Source organism: Mustela putorius, unplaced genomic scaffold (assembly GCF_011764305.1).
Source record: "Mustela putorius furo isolate JIRA1106 unplaced genomic scaffold, ASM1176430v1.1 tig00000179_pilon_pilon_pilon, whole genome shotgun sequence".
NCBI lineage: Eukaryota > Metazoa > Chordata > Mammalia > Carnivora > Mustelidae > Mustela > Mustela putorius.
This window is the reverse complement of record NW_025421305.1, coordinates 12,969,940-12,985,163: the sequence shown is the minus strand read 5'-3', so window position 1 is coordinate 12,985,163 and position 15,224 is coordinate 12,969,940. Positions and strand designations below refer to the sequence as shown.

Genomic DNA, 15,224 nt, shown 5'->3' with positions numbered 1-15,224 from the left:
ATATATAGGAAATAAATAGGAAAACTTATTTTCCTGTTGTCTTTGCACTTTCATATCTCACTTCTCTTCCTTATAAATCATGCTGTTTCATTTAACATTATTTTTGTCATTTTCTTCCTTAGAGTAAAATGTTTAAAATCTTAACTAACATTAGGTGACATGGAGATTCTGACCTATGTGGCATGTAGACCTAGATAACTGTATTTTGTTTTCATCTTTTAGGTTATTTAAGATATTTAATGGCACAAAATTAAGAGATACTCATAATAATCCAACGAGCTGTCTCCAATTTTTTATTGGCATATTTGGTTTTCAGGCCAATTTGAATATCATCTACATGAATGGACACTCAAAAAGGTAGAAGGTATCAAAAGTTAAAAGTGTGCAAATAACCAGAAAAAAGGGAAGAAGGCAAGTGATTTCTCTTCACTTTTAGAAATTTCTCAATGTTGACATTATTTTTAGTGTACCACTCGGGGGTCAGCCACGGTACTCATTACCTTAAAAATCTCATACGGTTAATCATAGATAATAAAAGATCGAACTCTCAACACACTTTGGGGCAGATGCAGGACCAAGCACAGACACTCCACATGTGCAACCCCCGGTTTTTATAAACAAGCAAACAAACAAACAAAAAACCCCCAAAAAAAAAAAAAAACCCCAGTGGAAAAGGTAGAGAAAGAAATTCTTGTAAAGTCCTCCCGAAATCCAGAGTTTTCAAGTTAATTAAATGCAGTTCGACAAACTGCTAGAGAACAACCCCCATGCACTTTTCTGGACTCTACTTTCCAGCTTTACTCATTGGTTCTTAGAGCAGGCATGCAGGCGAATATCATCTACCCTTAGCTGCACCGAAACAAGCGTTCAGTACATTCATTGGCTTATTAATGAGCACATCGAAGAATAGGTACAAGGCCACCTACCATTGTCACTGTCTCCTTCAGATGGAACACTGTAGCTAGAGCTGTCCCATGTTTGTGCCTGTGTAAGTTTGTTGAAGGAGATAGGAGGAAGAGTGAGGGCTGGGTCTGCAGGAGAGCAAGAGAGCCGGTCCGCGTACAGTTGGACAAGGACCAGGGAAAACCAAAGGGGCAGCAGCATTTCACAAATGGCATAAGGTTTGTATGGAAATGAAGCGAATTTCGTATTATGGGATTTCAATTCAAATGTACAATATAGGAGAAGAATGAAAGATGGCGCATGAAATAAAAAGAATGATAAAAACCGAGTGTTAGTACTTATCAATCATATACTTTGCATGCAGTTAATATCGTTAAGCTTAACAGTTCTGCAAGCCCACAGACTCAGAGCGCTCATGTTTCATGTCAGCAGAGAGGAAGAGTGCCCACAGATAACACAGATACAAAGCGGAAGACCTACCAGACCCCTTTTTCAAAAACCTTCTAAGTAACTAACAATCATAGCAAATACGATTCACACAAAAAAATGTGGTTACGTAGACAAAGCTTAATATGTGCAAATACATCTGTTATATAGAAATGAGACTATTACAGAATCAGTGTTTACCATTTGTCAATTTTTTTCCATGTCAATGCAAAATTTCTATTTAAAGGCTACTGGCATGCTTTATTGATAGCTCTAACTAGCCAAAATTCTGCTCAACCCTGGACACAGATACCGCTTCATGCTGTCTTTGGTACTGATCAGTAGAAGAACAATTGTTCATACTAGCAGAGTATTTTGAACAAATCTCATTCACCAATAGATGTCAATCATTTTCAAGCACCTCTGAGTCAGGAATGAATATTCGAGTATGTACAGTTCTCTCTCTTTGGAGAAGAATACAGAAGAGAAAAAAAAATTTTCTTCTGAAGAAAACTATCAACCTACTTAAAAAATCTAAGTTCTTATTCCAACGTGCTGATTTGAGCAGTCTGTTCTTATTTATAACACAGAAATCACATAAATCCATATACTTAACTTTAAAAGAAACATCAGTTGGCATTTAAAAGTTCCAAAGCTAATCAAATAGAATTTCTTTTTAAATCATGTTTAATTAAGATTGCTATGTATTATTGTTTTTAGAAAATGTGAAAAGTACACACGTAAATATGTTTAAATGACTAAATAAAATGAAAATATCCCCAATATATAATGCAGTTTTATAAAATTCCAACATGCCACTCGATGTTCCTGAAGATAAATCATCATTATTTACAGCAACCAAATTCCACAAAGCTTTCAACAACTAGAACAATTTCCACAGTGGTTAGTCTGCATTATAGAAAGGTTAGAAGCTTGGAGAGGAAATCATCTTTGTTTTCTGCTATTCAAAATAAATACCCCATTTCTTTTTCACCACGATGATGAATTTGAAATGGTTCAACAGTACGAGTACAATATTGATAAGCCGAGTTTGGACTCCATAAAAGAGAGAAAAAGAAATCACTGAGACAACTTTATACCTAAACTGTAAAGATGCACATTCAAAAGAATATTGTTCTTTGGAGATTCATTCAACTTTTGATTGCTCAATGATTAAATATATTTAAAATTCCTTAAAACTACATGTAAGGATTAGAAGCAAGTCTGTAGCCCAGTCTGTGGTCCTGAATGCACAGAGCTACCTCTCCTGGCAGGCCGGCACTGAAGGCACAGAGGAGAGGTGCCCACCAGATCATCTCTCCCAGCACACCCCTGAGACCCTGGGGAAATGGAAGCCTAGCCCAGATCCGACTGCATATGCTCGATGCCATAAATGAGGAGGCCAGTCATTTGAGCCTTATTTCACACACAGTTTGGCTTTCCATGAAACACCTACTAACCTTTGCCGTACCCTAGCATTTTCTCAAATAGCTTTGCCTTATAGCCAGCCCATCCAGGATGTCAGGAAACCATTATACCAGGCTACATGTTACCCATCCATCAACTTGCTCCTCAAACAAAAAAGTTATCTTCATGAAGGAACTACATTTGGGTTTTTTATAGGTACCTGTTTACAAACTATACCCACGTATACCTTCAAATCTTGCCAAGATGTTTTGACTGAAAAATCCAAGAATATCTAAGTTCTTTACGAGATTTTTGCTTAAACGTGGTCTGTGTCCTTTCTTAGCACTTACTTAAAAGCATGAGGGTCGTGAATGTATGCAAAGATCCAAAAGTATTAAAACAAAAAAGGACCTAAAAGAAGGTAGATCTGGCCAGAACTGTAGTGGAGAAATCAGAAGAACTGAATTTTTCTATGCATCGTCCTTCTTTTTAAAACCAACAGTTAGTTTTCACATGGCTGTAATTTACATCTGTGACTATACTAACAATAAATTAAAAGAGAAATGGCTAATAGAAAGGGTAATAAGAGAAATGGGGAATAGAAAAGCTCTTTTAAAGAAATGGCTTCTGACCACTCATGTGAGTTCTGAAATGATCGCCCTGTTGTCGAAGGAAATGCATGACCGTAGGAGGGTTAGAGAGCCGACAAGGGATATTCGAGAAGAATCATCGTGTGGGAGGCTGCTCTTGAGCTCAGCAGCTTCCTGGGAACCACTGGGTAAAAAACTCCTTGGACTATTTCTTCCCTGCTTGCAGGCCCCATGCCCTTTTCTCTTTGCTTGGACTAAAAAGGAGGGAAGATGTCTCCGACTGATAACGTGGGCGGAACGGGCGATTCACTGGAAACAAGGCTCCAAAGTCTGGCCTCCCCATGCGGTGGCAGAGCCCTGAGGCCCGGACACAGTGTCTACCAGGGTGCGTCCGCAGGGCTGCTCACGCTCACACACACACATGTCGGAGGCTAAAGAGAAACCACTGAGTGTTTACAAGCGTCAGGACGCTGAGGTCTTAATTTACCTGATCGAGGCTTCAGGCCAAACGGAGCGGTGCTGTTGGTGGTGGGAGAGATGGCAGGCGAGTTCGCTCTCATCTGCGGTATCAGAAGGAAAGGAGGCTTTTGAAAGACGAGCAACGGAAACAGAACTACACATGCTTCTCTACGTTCCAGAATTACAGGGGACCACTAGCTTTTTGACCGGCTGCTGTGTGATGAAGCCCCTGACTGAAAAAAATAGGGTGACCGGGCAGAGGTTGCCTGGGGGGAGAGCCAGTCAATTTTTATTTGCCCAATAAAAAATATTCTTTAACCATGTGACACGGGCGATCCTTTTCTGCTCCGGAAGAGACGTGTGCATGTGCACATACACACGGGCACACACTCAAGTCCCCCTCACAGCGGGCCCAGCTGATGAGGAATGTCATGACACAACAGGGGAGGAACACAGGTCACACCGACCAGTTTCACCTACATGGACACCACACACTGCACCACTGATGAGTCAAAGGACATTCGAAACCTTGTCTGTTTGAGCCATTACTCTGTTTTCTATAAAGATGCTGCCATATCTGGTTTTCAAAATATATCTTATAAAGTCAATCTTCCATTATGGATAGGGCCAGTTAAGACTATGATAGCTAAGGAGAGACACTCCCCCAGAGAATCGGCAATGCAATTAACTCATGAATCAAGACAATCTGATTATTTCTGTAAAAGATATTCCAGTTCGGCCTTCACAAACTACCTCAGCTTACAGGAATCTTCAGGAAACTTACCTCATTTGGAGAATACTCGCTCCCATTGCTCTGTAAAGTGAGATCATTTTGCACCTTCAAGGAAAAATAATGCATGGAGTATTCCATTAGACCTTAAAGTTATTGAGACAGGAACAGCATCCATCTGACTTCCCTCATATCCCTGGCAGCTGGGCACTCAGTGAATATACACTGAATTAATCAATTAGTGTGTTAAGTAGTTAAGTGGATCACACTGACATATGCAGCTGTACTCACACTCAAAAAAATACATCTAAAGTATCACACAAACTAGAATAGGATCTCCCAGGGCAGAGAGCTCAGTCCAAAGTACCTGTAAACATAACCTGACTTGCTAGATTCCCAAGCCACGTGAGGGCTCCCACTTCCTCATTTGAACTACAGGTTTTTGGAAATGATACAAGGCAGTATTTCCCTAATACACAGAATCTCACTGGAAGCTTTTAATTTTTTAGGACTTTATTTATTATTTTAGAGAGGAGACAGACCAAGCTTGGTGTGCTTGAGCCTGGGGAGGGGCAGAGGAGAAGGGAGAGAATCTTGAGCAGACCCCAAGCTGAGCACAGAGCCTGATGGGGGTGGGGGTCAATCTCAAGACCCTATCATGAGCTGAAACGGAGAGTTGGGGGCTTAACCAACTAAGCCACCCAGGCACCCCTCATCGGGAGCTTTTAATAAATATACTTGCCTACACTCCAAATTACCTGAGACAATCTTATCATTCGACACCAGCTTGCTTTGGCAACCAGTGAGGAAACTCTAGGTTATTTCACTCAGATCAGCCTTCTTTATATGGTCGTCACGGAACCAAATGATTACCCTAGTAAAAAAACTTGCTGATAGCTAATATAAACATCTTCATTTATAGTACACCAAATTAGTATAAATTTAAGATGCCTGAGAAGTGCTATTTAAAAAATACTCCAAATTTTGACACATCCAAAGGAAAAACACATTTTTAGAATAAAATGTCATTAATTTCCCTACTCAGTGAAATGGCTTTGTTAGAAATACGAACAAGTACCCCAAGGTTCAATTCTCTCTATTAAGCAATTCCTTCTGCTAATTTTTTCTTGTTGTCCCCCCTTCACCTTCCCCAATTTGATATTATTTATGGAGGAGGCTATAATTTGCAGTTCTTTCCTGAATGGATGCCAGTGCTACCCAAACTTAATACAGACCATCATCTCAAGTATATTAAAAGTCAGACATTGTGATGTAGAAACCATCTCGGCCCTACCTATGGTACTGGGGAGGGCCACAGTTCACACCCTTTCTCTGTGTGTCTGGCTGGCTCCCACACTGTGCCGATTCTGCCACAGCTGTGTGCTGGGACACTTCCAAATCCAAACAACCCTCCCAAATCCAGGTTTACTTCCATCTCTCTAAAGCCCACCTCTTCCCCAGTCTCCCAGAGTACCTAAAATACTCAGGATCACAGACCATCTCAAATTCTTTCAATTTTCTCAATATCCAAGTCTTCTTCTCTCCACATTTTTAAAGACATCTTAAAAGTAAGGACAACTTCATATCCTTCATAGCCTAGTTCCCGACACCCAAAACAAGACCAAACCCAGCATAAGTACTCAACAAAACTGGCTTATTGATTCAAGACTTATGCTAAAGTTATTCCTTTCTTTCTGAATGAGACAGAAGAGAAAATATAAAAATAACCAAATCATAAATGAGGACCACATTTAGATTCTGTATAATCATTAGCACTGGCCTTGCTAATCCACTACTTTCTCTTCCTCCTCCTTGTGACTTCCAGGGCCTGCTATCTGATCCCTTCTTTTTAAAGTCATTGAGATGGGCCAATCATGGACCGACAAATGCCCTAGACAAGGAAGACCATGAGTAAGAATTTTCTACACCAAACAGGAGTTCTCATCCAACCAAAAGGAAAAAAAAAAACCTGACGTATATTAATACAAAACATTACAAATCAGAGATGGAGTGGAGGTATCTTTTTTCTAGAGGATCTGCATCTTAAACTGATACTCCTGAATTCATGCACCCAGGTGGACATCTGTTTTACTAGAGTCAAAAATGGGTCAGCAGCAGGACCCTAACCAGTCCTAAAGTACCTCTTCATTGAGTGCTTATGGGTTGCAATGGGAAAACAGAACAATGATTACACAGTGGACAAATCAAGTGACACAACAGATGGGCAATCAAATTAACATCACCAACAGGTCCATTTCCAGACACGTGTGACACCCTGAAAAGGACACAATTTCACTTGTGCAGTGTTCCAATCGAGAACACAGAATCTCAACTCAGCACAAGGAAATATGAGGGACTTTTGTCTCACAAAATAAGGGGCACGCCATTCAAAAAGAGGAGAGCTATATTCTTCAAAATTTCAAGGTGGTAAAAATCAAAAGAAGGTTACAAAAATGTTCCAGAGTCGGGGCACCTGGGTGGCTCAGTGGGTTAAAGCCTCTGCCTTTGGCTCGGGTCATGATCTCAGGGTCCTGGGATCGAGCCCCGTGTTGGGCTCTCTGCTCAGCAGGGAGTCAGCTTCCCTTCCTCTCTCTGCCTGCCTCTCTGTCTACTTGTGATCTCTGTCTGTCAAATAAATAAATAAAATCTTTAAAAAAAGAAAAATGTTCCAGAGTAAAGGAAACTATAGATACCTCCTAACTAGATACAATGCCTACCACTAGACTGGATCCTCCATGGGAGAAGAAAAAAAACACCGTGAAGAACACCATGAGATCAATCAAACAGTTTGGAATATGAATGGTCGATTAGATGAAAACAGCTTATCAACGCAAGTTTCTGAATTTGATAACTGCAATGTAGTTATGTAAAATAAAAGCTCTATTCTTAGAATACACACAGTGAAATATTTAGGGGGAAAAGGACTATGATGAATAAAACCCTCAGATGTTTCCGAAAAAGAACTTGTGTGGAGAAAGAGAGAGAAGAAACCATACCACAAATGCAGTAAAACATTAATAATAGGTCACTCTGGGTGAAAGGATGCAATTTTTGTAATCTTCTGTAGAATCTTGCAAATTTTCCTCCTATTTTCCTAAGTTTAAAATGATTTCCAAATAAGAAGCTTAAAATAAATTGTGGGTCAACTATAATCAATCAACAGTCAAATAGGGGTGCCGTACAGAATCACAAGAAGCCTGCTTCAAGGAGAGCCTGAGGTAATGGGCTGGGGACGGCGGCAGCCTTCACAGAAAAGTCTTCCTGATGTTCCAGGACTGGGTAATTCAGGACTGGGCAATTCAGTGATGCCTCTACCAGCGAAGACACAGTAGAGCAATTCTGGCTGAGGAGCCCACCAATAATAACAGAGTGGTGGAGTGAGAGGCATAGCTAACATCTAGGAGCCCCTGGTTGTGGGGCTGTTCCCAATTTACAGAAAATGAAGGTGAGGTGTAGAGAGGTGGCCCATAGTTAGAAGTCTTTGAGGTGGGATTAGATCTCAACATAATTCTAAGTCATGGCGCTAGACAATGAAACCATATTGGTTCTCTCTCATCTTGTTTAACACAGAGACGTAGCCAGTTAAGAGTGTGAAACTGCTTCACTACACTTCACATAAGGTGTGGACATAAGGTGAGGACACACCTCAGGGACATAAATGGGTATGTCCCAAATTTAGCCATCCCAAACCCACTCACTAGAGCGGGATGAATTATGGTGTCACACAAATGTCCCTCCCAAGCCACTGGCTCAAACCTATCTTTACAACTGTTTCTCTGGAACCTTATAGGCTCATCTCTAGTTTTATGCCAAAACTGCTTTCAGTAGCCACCAAAATTCCACCTAGTGTAACGCCACCCTTACTCTGCCCCCACATAATCCCACCAGGTCTCTCCGCCAAAGTTCTCCTAATTCTCCCAGGTGCTTCCCAAATCATTTGTTCTTGCCTCTCATGTCTTTTCTAGCTTATTTCCACCAGGCCACTTCCTAGGCTTCGTTCTTGGCTCTAAAATATACACTGAGCTGTCCTACATCTTTCTGAAGCAGCAGGTTCCCTAGCTATCTTAGTTGCTACTGTCTGGCTTGGCAGGACTATCTGACTCCCAGAATTGAGAGAATTTAATGGGAAGGGCAAACTCTTATCTTTAATGAAAGATGAACTAGGATAGGCAGGAAAACTAAATAAGGTAAAAATTTAAAACACGTGAAAAAACAGACCATGAACAAAATTGAATATTAGTCTCACTAATGAATGTTCTGCCCTATGATCAATCTTTTATAGACTATGGTAGCCACTATTCTGTGGCAGAATACTGCACGGAGTTCTGGTTAATCCAAGAGCGGCCTTACCTCACACACCGGAGAGGTCTCCAGCTGTATTTGACCACTGTAGGAATAAAGAAAATGACAAAAAGTAGAATTTAAAGCATACATATGTCAATGTAGAAAGAGAAAATATATTCGGTTACAAGAAGGTCAACATACTTTAGTGCAGAATCTTGTAAGTCTAAGACTTCTGCTGATTCCATAGGATAAAAGTTTACAACATTTCTCTCTGTAATATTGGTGCTTAATCTAAAGAGAAGGGGGAAGAAGATGTTAGCAAATTTATTAAACTTTTCATATGTTCTAAGATTTTAATAAATCCAGTGTTTTGGGTCATATTTAGTTTATTGTTTTAGTATATTAAAAAGTTATATTTATCATTAAATTTAGTAATCAAAGATTTATGGTAGAACTTTCATGGTATTGAAAAGACCACATGGTATTCTCCCACCCACCCTGGGCCAGATTTTATACAATTTTAATTTTCAGTCTGTTATTGGTATTGAAATCTAACTTACTTGCAATATAACAGTAATTTCTGTTAAAGTCATAATATTCCTAGATAGCAATGCTGAGTTCTATTCTAGAAATTGATGAATTTATAGAAGCATATAAAATTGCTAAGAGTACTATATGTACCAAGAGCATTTTGTTTCAATGGGAAGATATCTTTGACATACATGAATACTCTCACTTCAAAAATTAAAATTCATAAGCTATTCGATATGCAATTTTATTTGTGTAATTGTCTTACAGATAGTTTCAGAATTTCTGCAATTTTGAGTTGAATTCTTTCTAAGATCTGTAAAACCAGGAATTGCTGAGTCATAAAAGTTACAAGGCTATCTTTAAAGAAGAGATGAGTCACATTATATATGCTTACTGAAAATGCTATCAAACAAATAATCAGAAATCCTGAAGAAAATAAACCAAGATAAAGGCAAAATACGGTACCAATATTCAACTAGATTTTCTAATGTTAAGGCTGTATGAAAGGTTAATCCTATAATCAACCGCTTCATGCAAACAAAAAGTTTGGATTATGAAATATGAGATAAAGGAAAAACCCAATATGCATGTAAAGTTTTTATTATTAATAGTCAGTCTCAAGCAGCTAGAAATAAATGACCCCTTGAAGTGCTCTCTCTTTATAAAAACAAACACAAGACTCTTTTTAAATTACCATTATACTGGCTCACAGAAACATTATTATACATTAGAACTGTCCTATTGTGATAATTATTTCAGGATGAACAACAAAGATAAAAAGCAGCCAAAGGAGTGGATAATTTTAGGGAGGAAATGAAATCCATACAAAGTTTTATGTGTTTTAAAATGACACTCCATAAAGATGTAAATCAATTAGCTCTTGGAAGTTTACTCAGGGCTCTTTTCTCCCAATTCAAGCACACACCCACCATTCCGACTTGCTGGACATTCTTGGCAACTCATTGCCTCAAATGTTTCCACACTGGAGAGGAATCTCGAGGTCCTCAGTTCATCCCACTTCTCATGAAGGAAGACGAAACTAAGGCCCAGAGCTGGGAACACTCCTCCAGGTCCCTAGGATTTTTACTACTGGGCTCCAGTCCCACATTCCCAAGCCACTTCTATTTCCACCAAACTAGGCTGTTCTTTTTCCCTTTGGGGTTCACGTATTAATCAATCTCAAATTTGTAAGAAAAGTGTATTGGAGGAGTGATACAAAATATAAAAGGTGGAAGTATTAAAACAGTATGAAGTTTGAAGGCCCCGATTGTGGCCTTCTCTGTGTCACATCATGTCTTCAAGGCTCGTTCCTGGACTCAAGCTCCCTCCCCATCGATACACTTGGCCTTGGGACTCTCATCCTCCTTAGAAGGCTCTGTTACTGCAGCAGAATATGAAAATGACTTTTTTTTTTTTTAAAAGATTTTGTTATTTGAGAAAGAAAGAGCATGAGAGAAAGAACACAAGCAGGAGGCAGGGGGAGTGGAAGAGGGAGAAGTTGGTTCCCCAATGAGCAGAGCGCCCAATGTGGGGCTCAATCCCAGGACCCTGAGATCATGACCTGAGCCAAAGGCAGAGGCTTAACCCACTGAGCCACCCAGGCATCCCTGAAAATGACTTTCAAACCTAAGTCTCGAAGCCCCAGGACTGAACACCTAGCAGCAGAATGGACATTGCCATCTTGAGTTTTTTTTTCAGTGCGTCCTACACTCACCCCAACATCCTCCTCTTCAAACCTGCTGCCCCTCCTTGTTCCCCACCTTAGGTAATGAGAAGGGGCTCAGATCTAAACACTTTGGACAGTTCCTTCCACTGTTCTCACCACCCACTTCAAATGATCACCAAAGAACTACAACACTACCTACCACTAAGTATCTCCAATTTATAAAATCTAAAGAAAAATATTTAGAAATACCTACAGAAAAAACACCCATTGTAATATATTTCCTTCCAGTTTTAACTTTTTCTAGGTTTCTGACGTGACTGAGACCCGATTCTGTCTCTATAATTGGAATCAAACCTTTGCATTTCATATACTTTTTGAAGTGAACATTATAAAATGAGCATTCTAAAATATACTGGAAACTTAAAAAAAAGTTGTATCAGACACATTATGGTCCATTTTATTAATTAATACTTATACTTAGTTATCTCCAAACTATTGGATTATTTCTTTTTTCCCAAATATTTGCTATAAAAACACCTTCCCCTTCACAATTTTTGTTCATATCTCTTTGTCTCTCAGGATAAATTTTTAGAATCTATTCAGAATGTTCATATATTTTATAGGCTATGGCCACATACTATAGGATGTCTTCTAGAATGGTTTTGCCAATTTACCTTCCTACTAATTTAGATATTATTTTATTAATATTTTAATATAAATTATTAAAATAATTTAGATATTATTTCAAATCCTCACCATCCTAAAAGGATAAGTACTTGGATCCAACCTTCTAGATGAGGAAACGGGCATGTAGAGTAGTTCTCTCTTACCCAGACTAACGGTGTAGGAGCAGAGTTCAGAATCAGTGGCTGGCAGATCCCAAGTCTGGTCTTCTTCTCAGATAGTCTGTTTCCCCATTCTTTATAATTTCATGTAAATACACAATACACACACACTCTCTTGTCCCTGTTTCCTCTCATTGACTGCCCTGGTTTAGGATGTGAAGCTCACCTCTTTTAGGAGTACACCTCGATTACGCATTCACTAATAAGCTAAGCTCTGAGCCAAACATTAGGGACAACTGGTAACATGAAGAGTCATATTTGGAAACCACCACTACCTCCCTCTACATATAAAATAAGGCCTGGGCTCCTCAACGCAGCATTCAAAGGCACCCCTAGCACCCCCGCTGCCCTGCTGTGGAGTCTCAGTCCTGGCTATCCATCAGAAACACTGGCAGTATTTTTGAAAAGTGCAACAGTCAGGCCCCAGCCTCACAGGTGGAGTGGGGTGTCTGGGTTTTGAATGTTACACAAGCAGTACTGAAGCACAGAGAAGGCAGAGATTATCACTACCCAAACCGTTCCAAGCTCGCTCCACTCCCTGTTGACCTCTGTGCCTTTGCCTAAACCTTTAATTCAATCCAGGATTTCCCTTCTTGAAAGGGCCAGTTATTAAAGGCCCAGATGAACTATCCCAGGCTTCACAGAGGCCAGCCCAACCATCTCCCTGTTTCCATCTGGGGCCAGGCCTTCACTTCCAGCACTTAAATCTATTCTGCTTAAAAATAACTACTCAAGGCAATCTCTACCACCATTTAAGGTCTTAGAAGGCAAGAGCTGTGTCTTATTCATCTCCTTATCCCCCAAGGTGCACACGGTAGATCTTCCCATGCTCTAAGCACCCAACTAATATCTGCAAAACCAAAATGCCTTTCAAATCAATTGCTGAAGGTTTCCAACCACACAAACTGACCCATCACTCTTGGGGTCAGCCGATGTTGGTGGTGACCCATCATTAACACTCTGGGGACGCATGAACCACCATTTTCATAAATTTGCAAAATGTGGTGTGGTTTCCGTGTTCAACATATTCTAAGAAAACATCATCTTCTCATCTGAGTCCCTGGGACCCCTAAACAATTTACCAGGAATAAGCTTGGCATACATTTCTCTAGTGATAAAGTAGTTAGGACCTGACACCAGGTATATGGTCTTTGTGAAAAATATTTTGTCCGTGGGAATTCATAATCCTTTGCGAAGAAACCAAAAACTGTACCTACCGCATACAGTGTCTGTTACTGACAATGGCCAATTCAATTATAAAATTATCTTGTGATCCAAATCTTCAGAAATATATTATTTAGTCAACATATATTTAGCATCTCAGAAACCAACATAACAGTACCCGATAAACCAATTCTTTCTTTTTTGGAAAATCTCCCTGATATTTCTCTAAGTTGGGAGTCAAATTTTAAGCCGTATCAAATATGCACTTTTATCGTATTTCTGTTTTCTAAGAATTATACCAAAAGCTTCCATAAGAATTTCACAAAGGTGCCTAAATTTCATTAAGGAGTAGCAAAAGGAGGAAATGATCGCAATCACTCCAGAACTGTGACTCTTCTATTTGCGGATCTTGTGAGAACTCCTCTTTTTTTGGTGCTTAGACTAAGCTCAAATGGTGTGAGATAACGTACTCAATAAATTAGCACACATTATTTACACATGAAGCCTGGCCCCAGGAAAGACGCCCATACCTGTTGGGATCTTGCAGCAAATCTACTGCTTCTCTCAGTTGTTCAATCATTGCTATATTCATGTCCTGGTCTTTGGACGAATTTACTCTGCAGCATGAACCGAGAGGTAAGAACAAAAAGGATTACTGGAATGTGGCTATTGTCCAGATTCTTAAGAACAAATGTATAAAAAGCCAACTCACATATAAAAAATGATTTTGACCAGCTCAACACGATAATGAACACGTGTCAGTCCCCTGTGGAGTGGGCTGCCAGAAGGTAGCAGAGGTGGAGCTTCTGGGTGGGGGAAGCCCAGCTTTGCTACAATCCAGCAGGTCACACAAAGTCTCAACGTCATGGGCCTGCCTCTGCTCCTTTATAAAACCAAGGCAGTGGTCCAATCGAGTGGTTCTCACACTGAGCTTTCCTGAGCCCCGGGAGTTGGGGGGGGATGCACAGGGTACCCAGCTGCAGCAAGTGTGCACCACTTCTGGGTCTTCTACCTCCGGAGCAACCAGTGTGCCCGATTTTGTTGCTTTCATACAATACAGGACTTTACTGGGGGATAGTTGTTCTCAGTGTGGGTTTTTTATGCAGCAAAATCATCTGTGGCACTTAAAAAAAAAATGCCAAGATGGATACTGGGGCTTGGGCTTTTTATTAAGCTCTATAGACAGCGTTGAGAACAACAGATATAAGATTTTGAATGGGGTTTCCAAGGCTTTATGCACCGCTGGCCCTTGAAAGACACAGGTGTGAATTGCATGGGTCCACTTATACATGTTTTGTTTTGTTTTTTCAATAAATATTGGAAAATTTTTTAGAGATTTGTAACAATTTGAAAAAATTCACAGATGAACTGCATAGCCTAAAAGTACTGAGAAAGGGAAAAATTAGTTATTATTCTAAGAATACAGTATATAATACATATAAGAATATGTTAACTGTTTATGTTATTGGTAAGTCTTCTGGTCACAGATTATTAGTAGTTTAGTTTCAGGGAGGATTGAAAATTAGATGCAGACTTTTGATTGCACCCAACCCCTGCATTTTTCAAGGGTCAGCTATAGTTTAAAAAAAAAAAATCCTCCCTATATAATCTCTTTCCCCATAATCCTATGATTCTGTAATCAAACTAGTCCTCCTTGACATTATAGCAATATATTCAAAGAATAGTTGATAATACTGGACAGTGATTTGAAAGGAACGTAGCAGTGTTTTTAAAAGTTAAGAGAAATTTGATGATGGTTACTGCTTTCCACTCCAGAACATGAGCCAATGTGTTTCTGAGTGGAGAAACTTTTCAACAGTATAGTAAATCCTCACTATGGGGAAATGTCTCCCAAGGTATAAAGGAGGATCCAGGCGCACATGCCAGATCATGGAAAACAAAATCCTGAGAACCAAAAATCTACTTATTCCACATGGTTCAAGCTCAATTCCCCTGGAAATCATTTATTGTCTGATAGATGACTCATGCCCTCCCCTGTAAAGTTGTCAAAGTAAAATCTTCAGATGCAATAGAGTTGGAGGGATATCCACCTGACGTGAGATTTCTTGGGTTCAATCCCACCCTCTGTGACCTTGGGCATCTCTCTGTGTCTCAGTTTTGTCCCATGTGAAATGGGGGATAATGATAGAACTTATAGGATTGTTGTAAAGACGACATGAGTTACTACCTGTGAAGTATTTAGGACAGTGCCTAGCACA

At 39.8% G+C, this 15,224-nt stretch overlaps 1 protein-coding gene across 6 annotated transcripts in view; it reads right to left on the bottom strand.

The window, feature by feature from the left end:
* Positions 1–15,224, bottom strand: part of LRCH1 (leucine rich repeats and calponin homology domain containing 1) — a 196,400-nt gene that overhangs the window by 35,217 nt on the left and 145,959 nt on the right. For 4 of the 6 annotated variants that reach the window (XM_004759191.3, XM_013059805.2, XM_045076664.1 and 1 more), the window contains exons 11-16: positions 13,536–13,622; positions 9,001–9,090; positions 8,866–8,902; positions 4,570–4,623; positions 3,814–3,886; positions 927–1,031 (exon numbers count right to left, since the gene is read on the bottom strand). In XM_004759191.3, the coding sequence (XP_004759248.1) occupies positions 927–1,031; positions 3,814–3,886; positions 4,570–4,623; positions 8,866–8,902; positions 9,001–9,090; positions 13,536–13,622 (446 nt within the window). The remainder of the gene's footprint in view (positions 1–926; positions 1,032–3,813; positions 3,887–4,569; positions 4,624–8,865; positions 8,903–9,000; positions 9,091–13,535; positions 13,623–15,224) is intronic. The other 2 variants (XM_004759192.3, XM_004759193.3) reach the window with 1 other exon arrangement.